This window comes from Acartia tonsa, chromosome 14 (assembly GCF_053477335.1).
Source record: "Acartia tonsa isolate MP-2025a chromosome 14, ASM5347733v1, whole genome shotgun sequence".
Taxonomy (NCBI): Eukaryota; Metazoa; Arthropoda; class Copepoda; order Calanoida; family Acartiidae; genus Acartia; species Acartia tonsa.
The window spans coordinates 8,300,879-8,325,326 of record NC_137273.1 but is presented as its reverse complement, the minus strand read 5'-3'; the positions used below and the strand labels follow the sequence as shown (position 1 = coordinate 8,325,326).

Genomic DNA, 24,448 nt, shown 5'->3' with positions numbered 1-24,448 from the left:
TAGAATACGTTAGGGTAATATTGTTTATCATAATGTTATGGAAAATTGCCTGGAGTTTAATTTGTCCGGTGGCCACCATTTTTTCAAGATGTAGTGTTTCCCTGGTGTGGCCTTCTCACTTTCTGGTACAGACATCTAGACATAGATAGATAGATATTTCCTAATACTTTACATTGATGAATTTTAAACTTTATGTAGCACAGATAGGGTATTTCAGTTTGTCCTACGAACCCTAGAATAGCATTAATGAAATTTTGCAGTATTAAGCTAAAAAAAACTACCGAATTGTTTAAAGACATATGGATAATGTTTTTTTTTATTGAATATTTGTAAAATTAATATTCAAATTTTATGATTTCTTGGAATAGAAAAAAAATATATCTTCTTTGGATTTAAACTGGTAAATTTATGCAAGTAGAGGAAAAAGAAAGACTAGATTTTTTAGAATCTTGATATATACGGTGTCTTATTTGCGAAGTGGGCCAGTTTTCTGCTTCTCTCTCCGATGTCACTGAATGTCTAATGAAAACCAAAAAAACAACATTTTTTCACTATTTTAAAAATAAATCTTTTATCAAATCTACCCACACCTTCATGGATAGCTAGATATCTAGACATCCAGGGACTCTAAAACTTTTTTCTGCCTTCTTGGAGGTCGAACCACCCAAAATATAGAGTATTACTACACACTCATAAACAAGCAAAAAAAAAGTAAAGTTAACAAATCGTGTGCATATTACTCTGCGAGGCAGGACAAAGACAATTTGGTCTTTGTCAAGTGTGAGTATTGAAGGCATTCCTTCTTTATTTACTATTTTAAAGGGAGGATGACACCCTCTTTAAACCATGGAAGGTAAAAAAAAGAATTTGAAACTACAGTGTCAAAAGTGCATATTTTTTTTTCTTTTAAAAAAGGCTATAGAGTAGCAAAGTTTTATTTTTTTGAAAAAGTTTTACTTTTACATAAATCCTCGATTCAATCAGTGTGGCGCGATATAGAGTGTGCAGGTGGTTGTGCACACCCCCCTTAAATATTGAAATTGAAAAGGCCTGCTTTTCTCTTTATCAACCTTTAATAGCCCCCTTCCCCTTATGCTGAATCGCTGTGAACGCCACTAAATTCAAGTTTCAAAATAGAAAATGCTAATGTATATAACAACTATCCGTTACGACGTAAGGACACTTTTCATATACAACATTTTCGCATCTAAACAAAAGTTACCTTTTTCTGATCTTCGAGTTTCTCTTTTTTATCCTAACAAATTAACTTTTATCATTTTCTTATAAAAAAAACTAAAATCAATAAAACTATTTAACTACAGATGTTCTCTAATCTCTTTCTCTTTAAAAACTAATATTAGAAATATTTCAGTTTATACGGCGTCGAATTATTATTTCTTAGAGAAATTTGAGAGAAGTAAAAATTAAGAGAATATTTAGAAGTTTAGTCGGTAGGATTACTCTTGTAGCGCAATGAAACATCACTTAACACCCCCCACCCTACCCCCCCCCCCCCCTTATAATTTTCTTAATTATGAAAAAAGTTCCATGAAAAGTTTTTGCAGTCTATCAACATTGTTTTTATTGCATTAAATAAAAGTGATCAAGGCTGACATGATATCGACATGCAAGAATGACTTTGAAATACAATTAGTTTAGTCGGTAGTATATCAGTCATGGACATTCAAAAATTAAATCGACCTAAATCTAAATTATATTTTTTGAATTTTGACAAGTAAATAATAAGTCAGTTATGGCCACTTTTATTTGGTGTAGACATAAACCCTTCAAATTAAATATCGACAGAAGGAGATATAAAAAAGGCAATGGATGATTCGATGCCCCTTGGAAAAGTAACAAAGGGGGGGGGGGGAGTGGTATGGTTTACTAGTCGTTCGAGGAATAATTTTATTCAAAGGGAAAGTTAGAGAGATTATACAGTTAAACTTAAGATTTTGAGGGAGGGGGGTGGGGGGGGGGGCGGACTTTTGTATAATCTTTTTAAAAACAGAAATAATTTTATTTATAATTAGTGCAGCCGTAACAAATATTTGTATGATAAAAAGAAAGATGTTTATGTTTTAAGGTCTGTTTTATGTATGTAGAATTTCAATTTAGGTATAGGCTAAACCAATAATTAATTCAGTTCCGTGTTTGTTACAGCTGACATCATATAAACACCTGAACACACCCTAGCTGTAAAAAGCTACGCTACAAAAAAAATCCTCAAAAAATAAAAATGATAAAACTTATAATTTTCCTTTTCTTTGCGCTCCTTGGCTATTCTCTCCTTCTCAGCTTTGAATCTGAAAATTTAATTAAAATTATTCAATCTAAAATTGTTTCTCTACTCGCGGATATTATAAAAGCGTACTAGAAATGTGTATTACTTGCAACTACGCACTTAAAGATCTATAAAAGAACTTGAGGTGAAGGGGGAAGTCGACTGCACCCCCCCCCCCCCGCATAATTTAAATTTTAGTTTTGAATGGAAAAGCTTTCATTTTTGTGTAGGGGAGACTTGTCTTTGGAAAGCGTAGGTACCCTCCCCCAAAATAGTTATACACCTTCCCATGACCCATAAAAAGCTACGTCGTATAGGAGAACCATATCAGTGTAGCAGTTAGAGAGACAGACTTAAAGACATCCTGTTACATACTCACAAGGATACATAAAACTAAATGAAAAATCAAAAAAGTAATTTTAATCAAAGTTATTACTAAGTTTTCTGCAAAATTAGTTTTGAAATAGAAAAAAATTAGGTTTTTTCGTTGGTAGCAAAGCTACTCCTTATTTCGAAATGTCCGTCCGTTCGTCTTTAGGAGATGGTTAAAGGAAAATTAATTTCCTGGCTGCTATATAAAGTAGAGTGCAGGATTATTTTTTGTAAATTTCGCTGTTGTATGTAATAATCTACTTGGACTGTAGGCAGGGGCGTCCAAGCTTTTTTTTTTGGGGGGGGGCGGGTAAAAATTTTGTAAGGGGGGGTAATTCGTTTTTGGGGTTGGTTAAAATGGCGCGCAAAGGTAGGGGTAAATTTTAAATGGGGGGGGGGTTAAAATGAAAAAATTATAATCCCCACTTTACCCCCCCCCCTTGGACGTCTATGCCTGTAGGTCTGTCGCTCTTGCTACAAAAAAACTAATGCATGATGTGTTGTGCTTCGCTGCTGATAGACCTCCTTTTATTCTTGTTGTAAAATTATAAGTAAAGCTTCTAAGATTTAAAGATTTACAAATCAAAGTTATTATTGTAATTCAATTTGTCCGTCTTTCCGTTAGTCTGAGGCGCTGTTTCCAAAATGATATTATTTTTGCATAAACTGTTAATTCATTTAGTGAAGATACCCCTACAGGGACGTCCAATGGGGGTAGGGGGTAAAAGGATGATTACCCCCTTCCCCCTAAATATAAACTTTTAACTTTTAATTCCCCCCCCCCCCTCCAAATAAAAAAGCCCCAAAAATGAATTTGGAGGTTCCGTTTTGTTCTTTACCCCCCAAGGGTGGGGGGTAAAGTGGAGATTACCCCCCCCCCCCAAACGAATTTGGGGGTGTCGTAGGCACCCCTAAAATTTTTTTCCCCCCCCCCCCCCATTTAAAATTTACCCCAACCATTTAGGATGGGGTATTTACCCCCCACAATCAATTTTGGGGGGGTAAATACCCCCCCCCCAAAAAAAAATCTCTAACAAAAAAAATGTTTGTGCGCTTCGCGCGCATTTTTAATACTAAATATTTAATAAAATTTAAATTACCCCCCCCCCCCAGAAATTTTACTCAGATTTCAGTGGGAGTAATTACCCCCCCCCCCAAGCTAATTTTACCCCCGGGTAAAAATTTTTGGGGTGGGTAAAAAAAATTTGCGGCACGCTTCGTGCGCCATTTTACCCCCCAAAAAACGAATTACCCCCCCTCCTTAAAAAATTTTACCCCCCCCCAAAAAAAAGCTTGGACGCACCTGCAGTTTTACAATGAAGCTTCCCGTATGTCATGGGATGGTTTATATAAGGTTGGGATGGTTTTGGGGAGGTTACCAATGAGAAATCACCCTTTGAAAAAATCCCCCCCCCCCTCCGTTTTTTAATATTTCTTCAATCTTTCTTTATCAAACTAGAACTAGGGTTGGGCCAGATACTTTTTTGGCCGGATACCGGATATCCGGCTGATTTCAAATGCCGGATATCCGGTAACCGGCCGTATATCCGGCAAACGCCGCATATCCGGCAAATATCCGGTTATCCGGCCAAATTACCGGATATCCGGCCGGATAACCGGCCAAATTACCAGATATTAAAGAAGTAAAAAAAAATTTCTTCAGAAATCTTATATAAATTTACATAAAGTTAAACTTATTCAGAAAAAGTGTTCTTCTAGCTTCAATAATAAGAAAATTAGAGCCATTTAAGATTTTAAAAAGAAGAGATTTTTGGTGCAAAGTATTAAAAATTATAGAGCCGGATATCCGGCCGGATAGTTTCAATATCCGGTAACCGGCCGGATATTGAAAATGGCCGGATATCCGGCTCTATAATTTTTTATACTTTGCACCAAAAATCTCTTCTTTTTAACATCTTAAATGGCTCTAATTTTGGGGTTGGGCCGGATATCCGGTGTGGCCGGATATCCGGCCCAACCCTAACTAGAACAAAAATGGGAGATGATTAACTATCATCCCCCAAGAAAAAATGGGATGCTACGGCTCCTTAGGTTAGGGAAGAAACCAAAAAAAAATTAAAATTCATTTGTTTCCTTGTCCTTCAACCTTTGAAATTCTGGAGGGGGGGGGGTCATGAACCCTCAATCCCCCCCCGCTCCCCCCAAAGACTTAATTGAATTCCCCTCTGCACTGCAATCGCCCCTAGAGGCCTCTAGGGGGCGTAGCCGACGGTTTAATATATCTAACAACAGTTTTAAGATATACTTAAAATTAGGTTTTTTTAGATTAGGTATTTTAAAATTAGGCATTTTTAAACTTAGGTATTTATAGTTAGGTGTTTATAAAATTAGACATTTTTAAAGTTAGGTGTTTTGTCACATTAGGCATTTTTAAAATTAGGTATTTTTAAATTAGACATTTTTAAATTAGGTATTTATAAATTAGGTGTTTTGTCACATTAGACATTTATAAAATTAGGCATTTTTAAATTAGGTATTTTTAAATTAGGTGTTTTGTCCCCACTCCCAATAAACATATCTTTCTAACTTTGCATCGTGCTTTTCTCGTATGCGCAGCAACTCTATAAGTTGTCGCTTTTACAGTAATCCGTTATACTCGTAATATACTTTGTCTATCTGAACGTATCCACAGGACTCATAGCCAGCCTTCGCTATATTATATTAATACATGTGACTATGTATTTCTGTACGCAGAGAATTGATTCAATAAAAAAAATAAAGAGTTAAGGATCAAATAAATTGAATAAACTTTCCATGGAATCTAACAAAGAAAACAAAAATCTTTTTTCCTTATTTAAGAAAAATAATCTTTTAAAATCCTTTTACCGTTTATTAAAAGTAATCAAATTAAAAAGTGGACAGGGTAGTTTCACTCTTGATAATGAATTGTCATAATTAGGTAAAAACCCGTTTACTTCATAACAAGGATTAGCAAATTATGTGGATATATGTATTATGGATTTTTAAATATTTTCTTGTATTCATTCGAATCCGGTAGATAGGAACTGGTTCTCATCAATACGAAAAAACTATGTCTAGCATCGTATTATATCCAGCTTTCTACGAATATAAAAATGTACAATCATAAGATTAAAATCAGTTTTTTAGCCAATGCCTTCGGCACGTCGGGGCTAAAAAAACTAGTTTTAATTTTGTAATTGTACATTCAGGGGCGTCCAAGCTTTTTATTTTGGGGGGGGTAATTCGGTTTTGGGGGGGTAAAATGGCGCGCGAAGCGCGCGGCAAATTTTTTTTTACCCCCCCCCAAAATTTTTACCCCGGGGGTAAAATTTGCTTGGGGGGGGGTAATTACCCCCCCTGAAATCTGTTGGCAGGGGTAAAATTTGTTTACCCCCCCCCCAATATTTACCCCCGGGGTAAAATTTTTTGGGGGGGTAAGGTAAATTTTATTAAAAATTTAGTATTAAAAATGCGCGCAAAGCGCGCAAAAATTTTTTTGTTAGAGATTTTCTATTTTGGGGGGAGTATTTACCCCCCCAAAATTGTTTGGGGGGTAAATACCCCCTCCTAAATGGTTGGGGGTGCCTACGGCACCCCCAAATTCGTTTGGAAGGGGGTAATCGCCCCATTACCCCCCCCCTTGGACGCCTATGCATTCTATATCCGCGGAAAGCCGTTTATAATACGATGCGAGAAATAACTATTACTTAAGATTTATCGAATTGAATTATTAGGAACAAGATAAACATTTCAGTTCCAGAATGGTCCCACCCCGAGGACGCTGTGCCGACTTTCGATTAGATCTTTGGAAATCAACCAATAGCGTCAGGAGTATTAACACAGCCAATTCGCTACAAAAGTGCAGAATGCAATTTGCTAACAGACGAAAAAGGTCTCCATTAGGGAGATCAAGGAAGTTGTCTGGCTTTACATTTATATTTATACATTTTTGTCCGAACTTTGGGTAGTACAGATATGTGAGAGTTTTTAACCAATGCATATTAAAAATTTTTAACGTCTTTAGTTTTGAGGGGGTTTAGACAAACAACCATCCCACCTATCAACTTCAAGTCAACCACTGCACTGATTGTAGCCACTTTCCTATCAGCCATATCAAAATATTTTAAATGAAACTCTTTTCACAAGTTAAGAGCACTTGGTGTAGTCCTGTGTACTCGAACAATATTGATATTAGTTATTTATCGCATCGTATTATAAACAGCTTTCCACGGATAGAAAATGTACAATTATAAGATTAAAACCCGCTTTTACGCCGCGAGATGCCGAAGGCACTGTCTAAAAAAACAAGCTGTACATGTTTTTATTCATAGAAAACTGAATATAATACGATTCTATACATAATTTTTCAGTATGGCTGAGAATTGGTTCTAATGTAGCGGATATTAATCGGTTTCAACGCCAAACTTTAAAAGTTATTGTTCTCACTAAGAGTCAGAAACACTTAACAATTCCTGAAGTTAAAATTGACTAAACAAATATTTGATACATTGCTTATCTATTGTGTATTATATATGTATATTGTATATTTATTACAAGCAAAGATACTCTATAATAAATGTATCTCTCTAACCATGTAAGATGTTTAATAAAACCATATCTTCGTTGTTTACTTATGGTTTGTTTCATATTAATTTGGTATTTATCTTAAAGTTGCAAGCAATGCTTCTCTATAAATAAAGTTAGATTGTTTTTTTTAGCCGTCAGTTCGTTAGCTTAAGTGAAACCTTATCAAAATAATCCTAATAATCTCACAAAAATCAGCTATGTGACGTCATAAAAATGAGGGATAACCCATTTCTTAGAGTTTTTCTTTCCCACAGCCTCTCTCATCTCTCTCATTTTTATGACGTCATACGGCTGATTTTTGAAACACTTTGTTCCCTCTACATTTATAAATATAAGTTGCTTATAATGAAAAAAAAGAATTTAATTATCTAAATAGAAAAGGGGCTTAGCGCTGTTTCTGTAAGAAGATCTCGCTAATTTCTGGATTCATATAGCTATAAGGTAGAGCTTGAAATAGGTAGGTCCTTAAAAAGCTTCCCACAATTGTATCTAAAATATTGTTTAGCTCTTTATGCTTATTGCTGCGCTAATTATGAAAAAAATGTATTCTAGTTAAATGTATGCTTATATTAGTAAATGGCTGATTAAATAATAACTTTGTTTTCTCTCTCTTGTACACATAGAAAATTTTTTGAGAAAGTTTACCATGTACAAAATGTATTTACACACATTAAAATAACTCAAACAGAATTATACTTTTAGGTTGCTATACAGTATATACATTTATTACCTACGTAGTAAAATTTGGAGAAACTTAAATAAGAAATTCATTAAACTTTTTATATAAACTTATCTAAATAAAATTTTTGACGGTTTTCCTCAAATAGACTAGTCGAGCACAGTTATTCGTGTGCATGTTTTTTTTTACTTTAAGTCAGGCTTTGTTAACTTTTACTGGGTAGAGGTTAGGTCTGCAGGGTTAGTGCTACAAAGGAAAAGTCTCCCTCGTAGGGGTCAGGCATAAGAAAAAAACTCCATTATCCCCTATTTTAAATTTTTTTCAAAATTAATTTGAGGAATTTTTTTAATGTTTGAATTTCAAAATTTCCTTGGCAGTTTACCATAAGCCAAGAATAAAGAACAATGCAAATCAGTTATTTAAAACTTACTAAAAGCCGGACAAACTTTTTGTAACTTGACAACTCTATATATGTATATTATTGTTCCATGAGAGTACATAGAATGTTAACTATAATGTTTGTATGTTTGCTTACCTAGGCCTTATCTTACAGGTTAAGATAACAGTTCAAAAATATTAATAATATGTTGGATATCCGATGCTCTTTTTAAAATTCATATTTACATATTTTAGTTAAAAATATTCAGTCGTCTATCTAAAAAACCAGCTGAGAAAATTTTTCCCCGTAGTGTAACGGACTGACTTGCGGACTGACAGACAAAGTGAATTATAAAGAAGGTTTGCTACAAACAAAAGTGAGTTAGAGGAAGTAAGAGAAAGAATAGAAAAAAGTAAAAGTGAAAAACAAAAATAAATAAATGAGGCCCTGACAAATCTTAGACTAAAATAGAAGGGAAGAACTGACTGAAAAATGTGAAGAAAAAAAATAATTGAAATAGGTAAACTAATAAAGTCTTTATAATGAATCTTTAATTTAATAAGTAAGCATATGTTTTTAATGGTCAAAAAAGAAGAGTCTTGCATTTTTCCTCATTTGCAGGGTTGAAGGGTTTATACAATGAATTTAATAGTTATTTATTGCAAAGAATTATAGACTGCTCTCTGCAGATATTAAAATTAAAAAGATTAAAACTTGTCTGAATTTTATCACTTTATTTTAATACTCAGGGATAGTAGTCTGTAATACGATGCTATTCATGTTCTTTTAGTATAGAAGAACTTATTTCAAAGTCTTGAAAGAAAGGAAAGATCAAATTTAGTTAGACAATTATTAAGTGTTTGATTTTATTTGAGGAAGATCTCATAGATTCTTGGTTGATGCCAGGGGTAGCTACTCTAACAATCATTTCTACAAAAAAAATCACGAAACCTTTTAAAGTAAGATGAAAGTATATTTTGTTTTTCCATGTAATTGAAGAGGGGTGGGTAAGAAGGGGAGGAAAAGGGAAAGGGGGTTGTGGGGGTAATTTTCCTTTAGAATTGTTTGTCAGAATAGCATTCCCTTTTCCCCGGGTTGATTCAAAAAAGAATATATAAAAATAAGATGAATAACTAAAAACCATCCCAAAACTTTAATTAAACAAAATAGCATAATACCATTCTGGTACATTGTTCCCTTAAATAAAATTATAGTTTATTCTAAAAAAAATAAACTTACTACTTTGTAAATTTAGGATACTAACACTAATTTGTTTATCTTTTTGTTTTATATTATATTAACATTTACCATATAATTCTAGGAATCTTATGATAAGAGGTCAGGTGATAAAATTTTCATTTACTAAGTTATTAATTAGAATGCTAACTCCTAACCCTGTGGGGCCCTATTGCTAACCCTAACAACAAACCAGCTAAGTTAAATACTTACTGAGCGATATTTCAAAATGAGACAATGAGATTAGATCTAGTTACTTATATGTTTAGGCTGTTTTCAAGTCAAGGCATTCCTCTTTGTGTTACTTTATAACATTATTTACATTGCACTACAAGGTTCTTGATCTTATTTATGTTGTTATTGTGGCTAAGCCATAGTATTCCAATGTATATGGATGAGATTTAACCATAGGATGAAGCTCCATGTTCTAATATTAGTTTAATTAAGCAACATATGATATAGCTGGACCTAGCTCATATAACCTCACCCTGTTGGGCCTCTCTTTGCGGTGCCCTAACCCTGTAAGGCTAAGCAGAATCATAAATTTGAACAGCTAAATTTAATCAAATAAAGCATTTTATCTCTATTTTGATTACATAACGTTATAATAAAAAAATGTTATTCAAAAATACACAAAAACGATTTACCTCAAAAGAAAAAGAGTAAACAAAGGCGATAACTGTTATCTTTAAACATTTTTCAATACAAACAGGAAGATAATAAACTACAATCAAGCACGACAATATTTATAAGTAGTAAAGCACAAATAAGAAAAAACAGATGGACAAAAGGACATATAAAATCTACAATGAATTTCTAAAAATAAATTCCTAAAGACTATCTCATTCTAATGTGACCGCCATTCTCCATTTATTTTGAAATAAATTGAAAATAAGGGTTAGGTTAGGTTATATTTGGTACTGGACAGCCTCGCGGGGTCCTCCCAGTGATTAGGCATATTTCCTTATTTTCAGTTTATTGTAAAATGAAAGGTAAATCAGATTTTTCTTTACAACGGATAGCTATACGGACAAAGTAAGATTTTTGAAACGTGTCCTAATATCAGAAGAATCTTCAAAAAAAATCTAAAGTTTTGCTTATACAGTAGCCGAGTAAAATCGAACATAAAACAAACTCAGCCTTAATAAAGAAGAGATTCACAAAAGAAACGGTCATTGGACGCACAGAGATTTTTGGCATCTGTCTGAAATACCTGCAACTAAAACCTATTTTCTCTTACAGTCTAACGTACAGTCAGAAGACGTAAGTTATAGAATAACTTCGCTATTACAAAAGATATGAGAATAAAAAGTCCACAATAAAGCCATTTTATAGGCTTTATATACATCAGAGCAAAAAAGGTAACATTTTTATCTTTGTAAATAAATATTGAGAGGGATTTGTGTCATATAAAGATAAGATTTGCAACTATTTGCTCTTACGTTTAGGGTAGGGTATATAAATGCATGTGTCGTAGGGTAATAAATTCAGCAACCTAAGACGTTATAAAAGTTCTACAACTATGTAAAATAACAAGCAGCTACGCTCCTAACATCTAGGTGATCTGGTTTTAAAGGAAAGTTAAGGGGATAGAAAAATAGCTTAAATCCATCATAAGACTTAAATCTGAAATAAATTAGCCTAAAACCTTCACTGAAGCTATATTAAGTTTACCTGAATTAGAGAACCTAATCGGTTCAGTAGTTGTTGAGATATTAGGCTTCAGACAAAAAAACCTTACTACTTTACATTTTAGGATTAACAATTACTAAATTTGGGTTGGGGGAATGTCATTGCCCATAAAAAGGAAACAGCGTAGAGTGCCGCCAAAAAGTGACGCCATACGATACAAGTGACCAATAAGAGGTCAGTATAAATTTTACCATCGGATAATTACAAATTATACTGACATTTCATTGGTACTTTGTGTTGTATGACGTCATTTTTTTTGGAGGCACTTTACGCTGCTTCCATAAAAAGATATTTCACCGTTCGGCTGACTTGTTAATTACATCTCAAAAGATTAGGGGTGGTAAAACGAAGGTCTGTCCTTCAAGATCTCGCTAAAAACTGATATGAAGAGGTTCTCATTTGCAGCAATAAATTATTTAGGTCATATGAGAATTTTTTTTTGCATTTTTTTTTTGAGGTAAGGTAGAGAATATCTCCAAATGAAAAAATATTTCAAAGTTCAAGCGATAAAACCACCTATATATCCAACCTTCTAACATGACTCAAGTAGGTGCTATTTAATCATTGAAAAATAAATAAAACATTTATTTCTAATGTAAATAATACGTCTTTTAATTAAGAATTATAAACTTAGGCACAAAAAATTATGAATAATGTACACAATTTTCAGGTAAAAAATCTTGGAAACCCCTACAAAATATTATCATTGAAAATTTTTCAGGAATGACAAATAAAACTGCAAAGATATCATCATATGTAACTTTTAAAGTAGCCTTACCGGAAACAAAATCTTAGTCAGATTAATCTTATAATATAAAGTAGTGAGGTTTCTTTGTCTGAAGCAAAATATCTCGGAAAATTAAGGAATGAATTTGTTGTACTTTTCCGAGAAGCTTTAGAAAAGTCTTTGGGTGGTTTTAGGCTATTTTCCTTACCTACACAAACATACCCTAGAGGCTAGGGGTAAAGCAACGAGTGTGTTTTAAAGTAACAACCTCTAGACAATCGATCCTTTTATTGCTTGACATTTATCTTGAAGAGTAACACATTTTAAAAGGAAAAGAACAGAATCTATAATTTGCCGCCAAAATCAACCAATCACGTGTCTCCTTGTTACAAGACATCCAATAATACGCGGGTATTTTTTTGAATAATAAACGTGATTGGTTTGTTTTAACTGCAAGTTATAAAATCAGAAATTTAAAATTGTGTTATTAGGATCTAGAAAGTGCTATACAAAAATCTTTACATAATTATTTGAATTACGTTAAATATATAATTAAAAGACTGGATTTTAATTAAAAATTCTAAAAACTTATATAAGTTTACTAAATTTCTAATTATTTAACATTATTTAATTGAAATAAAACAACGATTACTGTGTCCAAAAGTGGCGAAATAAAAAGCTAATACATTTATTATAATTGCTGTATAATTGAGTAAAGCTTCTCATTGGGAAGGCGTGTAATTTTTTGAGGAGAGGGTACCAATACCAACCCAAGGAATATCGCCACCAGAAAAGTCCCCCCCCCCCCCTTTCCAAATAATTATTGTTTTGAGAGGGGTCATCTTTCCCCGTGCCTTAATTCAAGTGCCACTAGAAGCCTCTAGATGCGTAGCCACTAGCAAAATTATACTTATATGGTAGCTGTGTTATCAAAATGCATTTTTCTTTATGAAAACTATTGTATCTGTTCGGCAAATTGTATTATTCTAGCACATTAAAAAAAGGAGTGTTCTAGTAGTTATTAAATACTTTAATTCTAAGTATAGCATAGATCTGAGGTGAATTCTTAAAAATAATAGGGTCGCTGCTCGCTGGTGAGGCAAAATTAATTTTGTAAAAAAACTTTCAAAATCAGATAAAAATCTATAAATATAAAACAAAATCTCACGGTAATAACCTTTTTATGATTTTAGTTAATTTTTGTAGATTTTTATTTGATTTTGTAGGATTTTTTACCAAAATAATTTTGCCTCACCAGCGAGCTGCGACCATATTTTTTTTTTTAAAGAATCCACCTCTGGTTTTATCTAGTAGAAAAGAATCGGATACGAAGTCACACTGGATAAACCTTTCCAACACAATTCCAAGCCTTGAAATGGCAAAATGAATAGTTATCTTAAGGTATCATAAATAGATATTTACGGATAAGAAAATGAAATTGAAAGGGCCGTAAAGTACCAAAGTTCATGCCAAAAAATTAAGAATTTGTAATAGGGTCTAATATATATACTAATTTTGTTTGCCCGGGCAAAAAAAATAGAATTTATCTTATTGGTTTGCTATCTGCGAAAAGCTGTCTATGATGCTATGCGATAAATAATTGTAAATTTTGGGGGTGTACTGACTCCATTCAAAACCTGGGCACGCCAATATCCTGTTTAATCAGATAAAGCATAAAATAAGCGATAGAAAGTGTCATGTGTGACGTCATAAAACTGCGAGGGATGATAGGAGAAGTGGGAAATGAAATCCCTAAAAGCGATGGATATAGACGTGTTTTATGACGTCACACATGAAACTTTCCAGCATTTCAAAATAAATATTACTTACTCGAGTCTTTTCTGCAATTCTTGTTGTTCTCTTATCTTCCGCTCCAACCAGTTACACTTCGGCAGCGCCTTAAACATACAATAAATCTAATTCCAGCAGGTATTATCTTTCAATCAAAGATTCTAGGAAGTTAGAATGCTAATTCCTAAAAATGGATATAGATTACGTGGATAATATTATAGATTGTTCAAATTTTACCCCATTTCATCCCCTGTCCATGGAGGAGCGTATTGATCAATATATGAGGACTATGTTAGCAACCTAAATTAACGACAAATATTCACGTATTCTATATTCTCACAAGTAATGTTGTAAAGGTTGTGTGTTTTTTTAAATCCTTAATTTCATAAAAGAGAATTGTTATTTTTGTGTTTGGTTTTCATTAGAAAAAAAACAAAGATAATCTTTATACTAAAGTAACAGGATGTTTGTCTGTTTGTTTGTATGTGTGTCTGTACCGAAGGATCTCGCTAACCGCTGAACCGATCGGGTTCTCCATAACAGGTTAGATTCTCATGGGTTCTGGGAAGGTTTATAATTATTTTAGGGGAGGGTACAACCACCCTCCCAAGAGAAATGACAAAAAAATCGAAAACTTTTAAAATATATGGGAGACTTCAGTAACATAAAGAGGTATCGTAACATAAAGAAGTAACGTAGAGACTTTAACAAACAAAAACATCTAAAGTGCCACTAGAGGCCTCTAGGGGCATAGCCGCTAGTTATATCTAAAGTAGACTAACAAAAAATATATAAAAATCACGAAACCTAGTTTACTTCACAATAATTGAAATTCATTATTGTATCGTATTGTAGACAATAGTGTGGCCCAAATGAAGGTCTAAATCGCTTTTCAATGTGCGTTATGTAAAAATAGGTTATGTATTGTTTGTAGATTTTAGCACTATAATTGATTTTAAGAAAAAATCTATCGCTATCTCGTCAAATGCATATTTATTTTCACCTTTAATTCCCCAAATTATGAAAGACTTACACCAGATATTAAGCAAAACATCAAATTTTCTGTCTGTTTGTTTACAAACATTGAAATAAAATATTAAAATCACCAGGAATAAACATATGAAGAAAGAAAGTATAAAAATTTATTTATGTATAATTACAATAATTTGGGAAAGCTAATTCATACTGCAAAATTATTGAAGAAAAATATTTAAAGATAAGCCTTACTCTTTATTCCTGGTTTAATAAAAAACAATCAAATTATTTTTTGCAATATTAATTTTTTATTAGTATGCTTTTTTTAAAAGTTGAACATGAGAATAAGTATATTACATATTTTTTTACCTTCATTTAATTTTTTATTTAAGTAAATTGTCTTTTTATTGGCGACAATGTCTGTTGAGCCATGAACTTTATTAAAAACACTTTTATGTCTTTAAAATGTATATTTTTTAGAGTTTTTCATCATTTCTCTTCTCATAAGACTAATAGCTACTGTTTTAGTTCAATTTCTTACACAAATTATCAATTTAAATAAAACAATGTTTTTAGACGTTTTTCGGAATTATTCGGCAGGAATGGCGGTTCTGTCTACTTTTTATGATTGCTTTATATTTGAACTCTTGTTCCATTACTTTAGGTTGGCAGTTCTTTAATTATTTCTTGTTAAAATCATGAAAATATGAAGTTTTTTTTATAAAAAGCTAAAGATTGAAATTTCGAGATCAATTTTCATTGTAGAGAGGTCTAGTTTTCACTAAAAGGTCTACATTTGAGCCGGTAACAACTTCAAGGTATCCGCAAATTGACAAGGTAAAGATTTAAAAATTCATGTTTTTTGGGGCCAGTCTAGTAGACAATTCTCCACAAAATTGTTAGCCTTGGCTTTCGGGACATAGCGGCCTACAAAACACTGGAATTATTCTTATAATTTTTCATGTTACCATCCGCGGAAAACTGTCTACAATACGATACAAAAAGTAACTATTCAAATGGATATAGAATACGTAGATTGGACAATATACTTCTTCCAGCTGGCTAATGCACCAGTACCCCCCCCCCCCATCCAACCCTTTTATTTCCTCCCATCCTCTCCTACTGGAGGAACAAACTGACCAATAAATAAGCAATATATTGACTGCCAAATTTCTCCTGTCATATTATCCACGTATTCTATATCCATGTACACTATTTAATATTAAAAGGTCCAGTGATAACTGGTAAAGGAACAAATAATTAAACAGCTGTTATAAAGATTTTCAATAAATAAACAGAGTTTTTATTTTATTTTAGGTTGCACATGTTTAAATAAACATCTATGCAATAATACACACTGTACTAAAGTATGACCTTTGTCTTAGAGTCCTAACTTCCAATGCTGGGAGGGAGAGAACATAGGACTCTAACTTTGACTGTTACTCAAAGTTCTATAACCAAGTTGGCTCTTAACTTTGGGTACTTTCGTTAATAATTGATTGGTTGGTACCAAACTTTTCAACCAATAATTTATATCTACACTAATGGTAATTTTGTCGTAGCGTTCATTGTTTTATCCCGTAAGATCCCTGTCAAAGTAAACTTTTTTCTAGTATGGCTATAAAAACCGGCAAATATCCAAATATCTATTAGAACTAGTTCTCAGCCAGTGTCTTCGAGCTAAAAATAGTTTTAATCTTATAATTGTACATCTTATATTCGAGGTAAGCTGTTTATAATAAGATGCGATCAATAACTATTCTACATATTCACGCGTCTGACCGAGCAACTGACCTGTGTTAGATGGGAAATGATCTCCTTGTCGTTATTGTGTGCTGTTTTCATTCTCTAGCCTCATCTGAAATAAAGTTTATACATTAGAGTGAAATATTAGTGTGTGGGGGGGGGGGGATAAATAACTTATGTCCCCACCCCGAGGACTTTATGCTGACTTTCGATTGAGTCTTTGGAAACCAACCAATAGCGTCGGGAATATTAACACAGCAAAATCGCTACAAAAATGCAGAAGACAAATTGCTAGCAGACAAAAAAGAAACCCAACAAGAGGATCCATGAAGTTGTCTGGTTAAACATTTAAAGAACGTGTCCTAACTTTTAAGATTTTTTCTATTCGGTGCTTTTTGTAAGTAGTAGATGTAAAATAATCCATAGAATTTAGTTTTTTTGTAGACCTCTTATTTTTGTAGTAGTTTAAGTATCTTGTTTTAATTAAATTGGTTTTAAGGTACTAAAACGTAACCAAAAAAAGAAAATTGACATTTGGAACAAAAATATAAATTATCTTTCATTTGACACCTTACTTTTTTAATTCTGTTGATAAATTATTGAAAAAATCTATTTTGTTGAACCCCGTTGAATCAAAACTTTGATCTTTGGGAGCTCCTCACGAATGTGTCAAAAAAATCACAAAATTTAGGACATGTTATGATGTTCTTTATAGATTTACTAGCGGCTACGCCCCTAGAAGCCTCTAGGGACACTTAAGGGGGAAAAGTCGACCTAATCCCATATTAAATTTACGTTTTAAAAGAATAAAAAAATATTTTTTTGGAGGAGGAGGGGTGAAGACAACCTCCCCAAAAATAGTTTAAAACCTTCCCAGGACCTATAAGAACCTTCACTGTAAAGGAGAACAATATCGGTTCAGCGGTTAGCGAGATCCTTCGGGACAGACAAAAAAACGCTTACTACTTTATATAATAGGATTGTAATCACTCAAAATTATAACAGTGTAGACAACCCGGGAACTATAAGGATTAAGACATTGGACGTTAAATTAATGTACATCCCTATTGATGATAAATCAAATTGTCCCTTCTGTAAATTATTTTTTCGGGGGTCGGACCCTGCTAGTTTGAAACAACCAATTACAAATAAAGATTTAAAGTATTAGTGGTACAAGTTTTTAAGCCAGCCAATGAAAGAACTTTAGATACCAGAGGTGGATTCTTAAAAAAAATTAGTGGGGCAAATTTTTTTTTTTTAAGAATCCACCTCAGTATAATTCACAGTCCAATGCCCTCTCCCTCAAGTTATATAAATTGGAAAAATTTTTCTTGTATTCATTCGAATCCGGTGGATAGGAACCGGTTCTCATCCATACGAAAAAACTATGTCTAGCATCGTATTATATCCAGCTTTCTACGAATATAAAAATGTACAATCAAAAGATTAAAACCAGTTTTTTTAGCCGGTGCCTCCGGCACCACGGGGCTAAAAAAAACTAGTTTTAATCTTTTAATTGTACATTCTATATCCGCGGAAAGCCGTTTATGATACGATGCGAGAAATAACTATTAATGTATATAATAAATTTGAAATCTTCATAAAACTTTAATTCGTTATTTTGTATAATTCTTTATCTAAAAGCGCAAATACAATTTAAGTTAATTAATTTTGACCAATTATCCAGGATAGGTGGATTGGAAACTACCTGAGCTTTAATTGGTTTAATGATGTACGACACTTAATCTTCTCCAATCAGAGCGGAGATTGTTTTTAACCAACCAATCACAGATGTCAAAATTAATTAAATTAAAGTGTATTTGCGCTTTTAGATGAAGAATTATACAAAAAAACGAATTTTGTAAAAAAAAATCCTTAAAATTGTATGCAGATTTCAAATTTATTATATACATTAAAATACTTTCCAACTTATATAGCTTACTCTCCTGTGTCCCTGGATTACAACACAACAATGCACTTATAACGTCCTTGTGTAAACTGAGCGTACTCGAAGCGGAAGCAATATTTTAAGCTTTATTTCTATATCAAATACAAATCCATATCAAGTGTTTTGAATCCATAGAACAATTCTATAGAATTATCATTAACGACTATGCCCTTGAAGGCCTTTAGGGGAGGTCAACCCTCTACATAACATTTTAGTTTTTAAAAAGAATATTGTGGATTTTTTTCCAAACGATTTTTCTAGAGGTCCTTCCCACAAAATAGTTATAAACCTGGACCTACAAGGAGAACCATATTATTCTAGCTGTTAGCGAAATCCTTCGATACAAAAACATGTATATATAGACATCATGTTACATTTATTTTAGGATTAAATAAAAGCTTAGAATAGTAATATGATAGAATTTTTGTGAAGCACTATTTGTTGTTTATTTTTATTCAGGGTATTTTAAAATCTTATATTTATCTTTGAGTACTAAATATTTGTAATAACAATCCAATATAAACTTTTTTTTGTTAATTATATTAAATACTTAGAATCATAATAGAATAGATGTTTAGTCATCACTATCCTAATATGTTCAAAATTGTATACAGATGTATAACAAGTGTTTTTTATCCACAGAATAATTTTTTAGTCATTTGTTTTTTCGATATTTTTAATAAATCATAATCTATTTAATAAATATTTAATATTTTTTCATTATTATACATATTCATATTCAAGTATAGAAGATCATTCTATTGTTCTATATTCCATGTAATTTCTTTAATTTTTGTTTGCAAAAAAAAGTTTCACCGGAAGTCAACACGGTAGCGATAAGATCTTTGATATGGATGTCACTAACCACCCACACAGTACAACACTAACCCCCCACACAGTACAACACTAACCATCCACACAGTAAAACACCAACCACCCACATAGTACAACACTAACCCACCACACTAACCACCCACACAGTACAACACTAACCACCCACCCAGTACAACACTAACCACCCACACAGTACAACACTAACCACCCACACAGTACAACACCAACCACCCACATAGTACAACACTAACCCACCACACTAACCACCCACACAGTACAACACTAACCACCCACACAGTACAACACTAACCACCCACACAGTACAACACTAACCACCCACACAGTACAACACTAACCAACAACACAGTACAACACTAACCACCCACACAGTACAACACTAACCACCCACACAGTACAACACTAACCACTCACACAGTACAACACTAACCACCCACACAGTACAACACTAACCACCCACACAGTACAACACTAACCACCCACACAGTACAACGCTAACCACCAACACAGTACAACCACCCACACAGTACAACACTAACCAATCACACAGTACAACACTAACCACCCACACAGTACAACACTAACCACCCACACAGTACAACACTAACCAATCACACAGTACAACACTAACCACCCACACAGTACAACACTAACCACCCACCCAGTACAACACTAACCACCCACACAGTACAACACTAACCACCCACACAGTACAACACTATCCACCCACACAGTACAACACTAACCACCCACACAGTACAACACTAACCACTCACACAGTACAACACGGTCATGTGGATTGTTGTACAAACTGGTGCTTTCCCTAAAGATGCCAAACGAGCGTAGAAGCTTCCTTCAACCTTATAAAAGATTGAAGATAATGATGGAGGCTATCAAGAATGTTGAAATTTTTTATTATTTTTTTTAAGGGGAGGGGATCAGTAAAATGTGGGGTTAAACATATCTCGCCCCCCCCCCCCCTGACGTCCCAATGGGTGGATTTTTTTCTTTAGTCTAAACCCATCTAAAGGTCCTAGTCCTACACTAAAGGGCTACTCCCAATTTAACCCAGCATAAGGAAAAAAGTTTGCTGGATTGTCTTGTTTAAATTTGATACTGTTTTTGTAAAATTAAAAAAAAAATAAAAATTGTTACTTAACAACTTTCTTATAAAGACGAATTGATTACCAATAACACAGAATTATAACTATTAATATTGAAAAATAGTTTTAATGCGCAGATTAATTAAAGTTCCTTTTCTAATAAAAATTACGTCAACATAACTAATTTTAAAAAAACTGTTTTTAAAAAACAATAAACAATATTATGACTAAAATCAAATTATTGAAAGGAGATAATACCATTAATGAAAAGGATTTTTCCTTTTGTTATCTTTTTAATTAAGTTTTTTTTTTAAATGGAAAATGCAGATTCTTTTTTTAAAAGGTGCTTTTAAAATTATAAATTTTTTTTTTAAACCGTCCTTTTAAATTTTAAAACAATGAATAATTTCTAAAAGCGCAGCTTTTCTACAATTATGGTCGGCCCGTCCGTCCGTACGTCCGTAACGGATAGCTTTTTTCGTTAATTTAGGCATGTTAGAATAGTCCTATCGATTTCAAATTTTGCATGGTGATTCCTTTAGTAGTTAGGTACTATTTAGAAAGCGTATCAACTCTATAATCATTACCAAAATGTCCGTACGTCCATTTTAAACATATACCTAGATTTTTTTACTTTTTAACAAATTTTTATGTGATCTTATCATCGGATTGATCTGATTTTTTATATATTGATTCCTGGGACAACAAAGTAAATGTATTAAGCGAAGCAACTCTATAATCAAGTCCTAAAAATGTAAGTATGTCAATAAACATTATCCTGAATCAAGCAGTATTTCAACAAATGTACTTACAATTTTGCTTTGACTTTTATACATTTATATTCTGATTATTCAGTTCTGACACTAAACAAGTGTTAATGTTCGTTTGTCCTATCATTTCAGTGCTTCGCTTTCATGGATGTTGTCATCCTTGTTAAAATAAAGATGTACTATAACTAATGCACTATAGAAAGGTATTTAATTAGGAAAGGTACTCAGTGGCGTGCACAAGTTTTTGCAAGGGAATTGTGCAAAGTGCAATTTCTTGTCACCCTCCCTGAACTAAAATCATGGGGGTAGGGGGTGTAATTTTATAGTCAGGATGGTGCAGGGGCTTCCAAGCTTTTTCATTTGGGGGAGGGGGGGTAAAATTTTGAAAATAAAAAAAAGGGGGGGGGGGTAATCACCCCTTTACCCCCCCTTGGACGTCTATGGGATGAAGGATACAGTACCCCTAGGTTATTATACACATTTTACCTACTCAAAAGTCTTTTCTGATAAGTAACAAATTTTTTAACACCCCACTAAATTTATTTGTTTTTGTGTGGTGAAGACCCTTGTCAAGAAAGGTGGAAACCTACATGGGTTATCCTTTCTCTTAACTTTAAAGGGGGGGTGATACACCCACATTCTGCATGCCTCTCATAGCTACCCTTATAACCCAATTTGTCTGCCAAATCTTACAAAAGATGGAAATATGAAATACTAAGTTTATAGAAGCTGATAAATCATATTAAAACAAGGATGACAACATCCATAAAAGCGAAGCTCTGAAACGGTAGGACAAACGGACATTAACACTTGTATAATGTCAGAACTGAATAATCAGAATGCGAATGTATAAGAGTCAAAGCAAAATTGTAAGTAAATTTGTTGAAAAACTGCTTGATACAGGATATTGATTATGGACATACTTACATTTTTAAGACTTGATTATAGAGTTGCTTCGCTTATAATATTGTACTTTGTTGTCCCAGGAATCAGTATACCAAAAATCAGACCAATCGGATAATTAGGTCACATACAAATTTGTTGTTAAAAATGTTAAAAAAATCAACATTTTTAAAATGGACGTACGGACATTCTGTTAACGATTATAGAGTTGCTACGCTTTCTAACTCGTACGTAACTATTACAGGAATCACCATGCAAAATTTGAAATCGATAGGATAATTATAACATGCCTAAATTAACAAAAAAAGCTATTTAAAAAAAGTAAAAAAAAACAACATGTTTAAAATAAACGTACGGACATTTTGGTAATGATTATAGAGTTGCTACGTTCTAAATCGTACCTAACTACTAAAGGAATCATCATGCAAAATTTGAAATCGATAGGACAATTCTAACATGTCTAATTTAACGAAAAAAGCGATCCGTTACGGACGGACGTACGGACGGACGAACGGACGGACGGACGGACCGACCCTAATTATAGAAAAGCTTCGCTTTTAAAATTATATGAACAATGATCATTTTCTCTTATAATTTTAAGATTTAGGATAGCTTAAAATAAAAGAAAAAATATTTACTTGGCCCTTATACGTAATAGACCTATTTTATTACTGAGAAATGAGCATCTAATTCATAACACACCAAACCAGCTTTTAAGTAAAAAATATAATTTATTCAGGGCTTAGCTACTTTTCGATGTTCTCACTCCTGTTTTATTATTTTTATAACATCTTTTTCTTTTTTATTCGCAAATAATGTGTCTTTGTAATTTTTAGAATTTTCTTACAAAAGCCTTTTAAAATTGACATATCAGTTGTTCATTCTATTGTTTATTTGTCAAGAAAAAAACACTTGTCTCGTTATTTAAAAGATTTTACACATACACCTACACCTACATAGTGTATGAAAATGGATATAAAATACGTGGATATATTGACAGACGAAAATTTGTTGTTAGTTTAGGTTGCTAATGTGGACCTTATTTATACGTTCGACCAGTAGGAAGGGATGGAATAAAGGGAGTGTATGGGGTTTATAGTTATATAGCCAGCTGGGAGTATTACTTTATTAAAGTTCAAGAAAATTTGGTGTAACATCCAAGTAATTAAATATAGATTTGCATGATAAATGAAAAGGGAGAAAAAACAGATTGCAGAGCGCGAAGAGCACAGGAAGGGAGCATTTTTTTCTAGGAACGATTATAAAAACCTTCCGAGATGATATTAATACAGCGGTTATCGAAATTCTTTTGTTGCAGACAGACAGACATCTTGTAACTTTTATTCATGGATGGCTCACTTAAATTTTTTTTTGAATTCTTAACCCATATCCCATTATTTAATTCGTTAAATTTCACAGGAGGGCCAAGACAATGAAATTTAAACCATAATTATAATATGTATTGTATATTATTAGTTATATGGTAAGTCAAATAACACTCATACACATCTTCGCATGTATGACCGTTTTCGATCTTGTTTTTATATTTTATTAACGTTTTAATTAACAATTTTCACAACAAACAAAAAACATATTTCCCGTATGACTTCGAAACGGATTAATATCCGGTGGATACGCATCGGTTCTCAGCTATACTGTAAACTCATGTATATCATCGAATTACAGATACTTTTTCACAAATATCAACAAAAAAACATAAAATTAAGGCAATTTTATTAGCCTTGACCTTCAGTCACTCGGGACTAACAAATCTTGTTGCATACATATACATATATTTTAATAACCATTGAAAGCTGTCTATAATACGATGCAATAAATAACTATCATTCACCTGTTTTACTAAACCATATTGAACAATTTTTCATCCAAATATTACATGTTGAAATATATATTTTAAGGAATAACTGTTTATAACATAAATATTCTTTTTTAACTAAAAGGAATTATAATAAATACATGAAATAAATAGTTTTTCTATGAGAGTGGATTAACATTATTGATCAAAATTTTGTTTTAATATGCCAATTATATATTCTCAGAATGCAAGAATAAGCAAGAATTTATCGATTTTTTTGTGGATAGCATCTTTTACAGTTGGTCAATCCCTCATCGACTTATTCAGAAGCAACATACAAATGACGTTATACAATACAAATGATCAATAAAAGGCCAATATACAGACTAAATTACCAATGGTAGGCCATTTTACATTCTAATTTGCCAATGGTAGGCTAGTATGACGTCATTTTTTATAGAAACTATAAAAATATTCATCTAATTCAATAAGAATTTTGTAATATTAGTGCGCAAAGAGTATATAAAAAAGTTTGAGAAAGTAGAATAATGTAACAGAATGTCTATCTGTCTATCTGTTTGTCTGTCTGTCTGTATGTAATGAAGG

General features: G+C 32.7%; 1 protein-coding gene across 1 annotated transcript; it reads right to left on the bottom strand.

Moving 5' to 3' along the window:
• Positions 1-27: 27 nt before the first annotated feature.
• LOC145306599 (uncharacterized) lies at positions 28-23,982 on the bottom strand. Its single transcript, XM_080148806.1, has 6 exons — positions 23,879-23,982; positions 16,499-16,562; positions 13,769-13,836; positions 2,263-2,306; positions 1,223-1,257; positions 28-135 (listed from the first exon to the last, which is right to left on the bottom strand). The coding sequence occupies exons 2-6, from the start codon at positions 16,547-16,549 to the stop codon at positions 28-30; spliced, it is 306 nt and encodes a 101-aa protein (XP_080004932.1). The 5' UTR covers positions 16,550-16,562; positions 23,879-23,982.
• Between the last annotated feature and the right edge of the window lie 466 nt (positions 23,983-24,448).

What these genes read in the sequence shown, in the direction of transcription:
- LOC145306599 (XM_080148806.1), bottom strand. Translation starts at nt 16,549, where the DNA reads ATGAAAACAGCACACAATAACGACAAGGAGATCATTTCCCATCTAACA. An exon ending in GAATTGCAGAAAAGACTCGA is followed by an intron (nt 2,307 to 13,768) that starts GTAAGTAATATT and finishes TTAAATTTTCAG; the next exon opens with ATTCAAAGCTGAGAAGGAGA. An exon ending in AACTCGAAGATCAGAAAAAG is followed by an intron (nt 136 to 1,222) that starts GTAACTTTTGTT and finishes ATCTATGTCTAG; the next exon opens with ATGTCTGTACCAGAAAGTGA.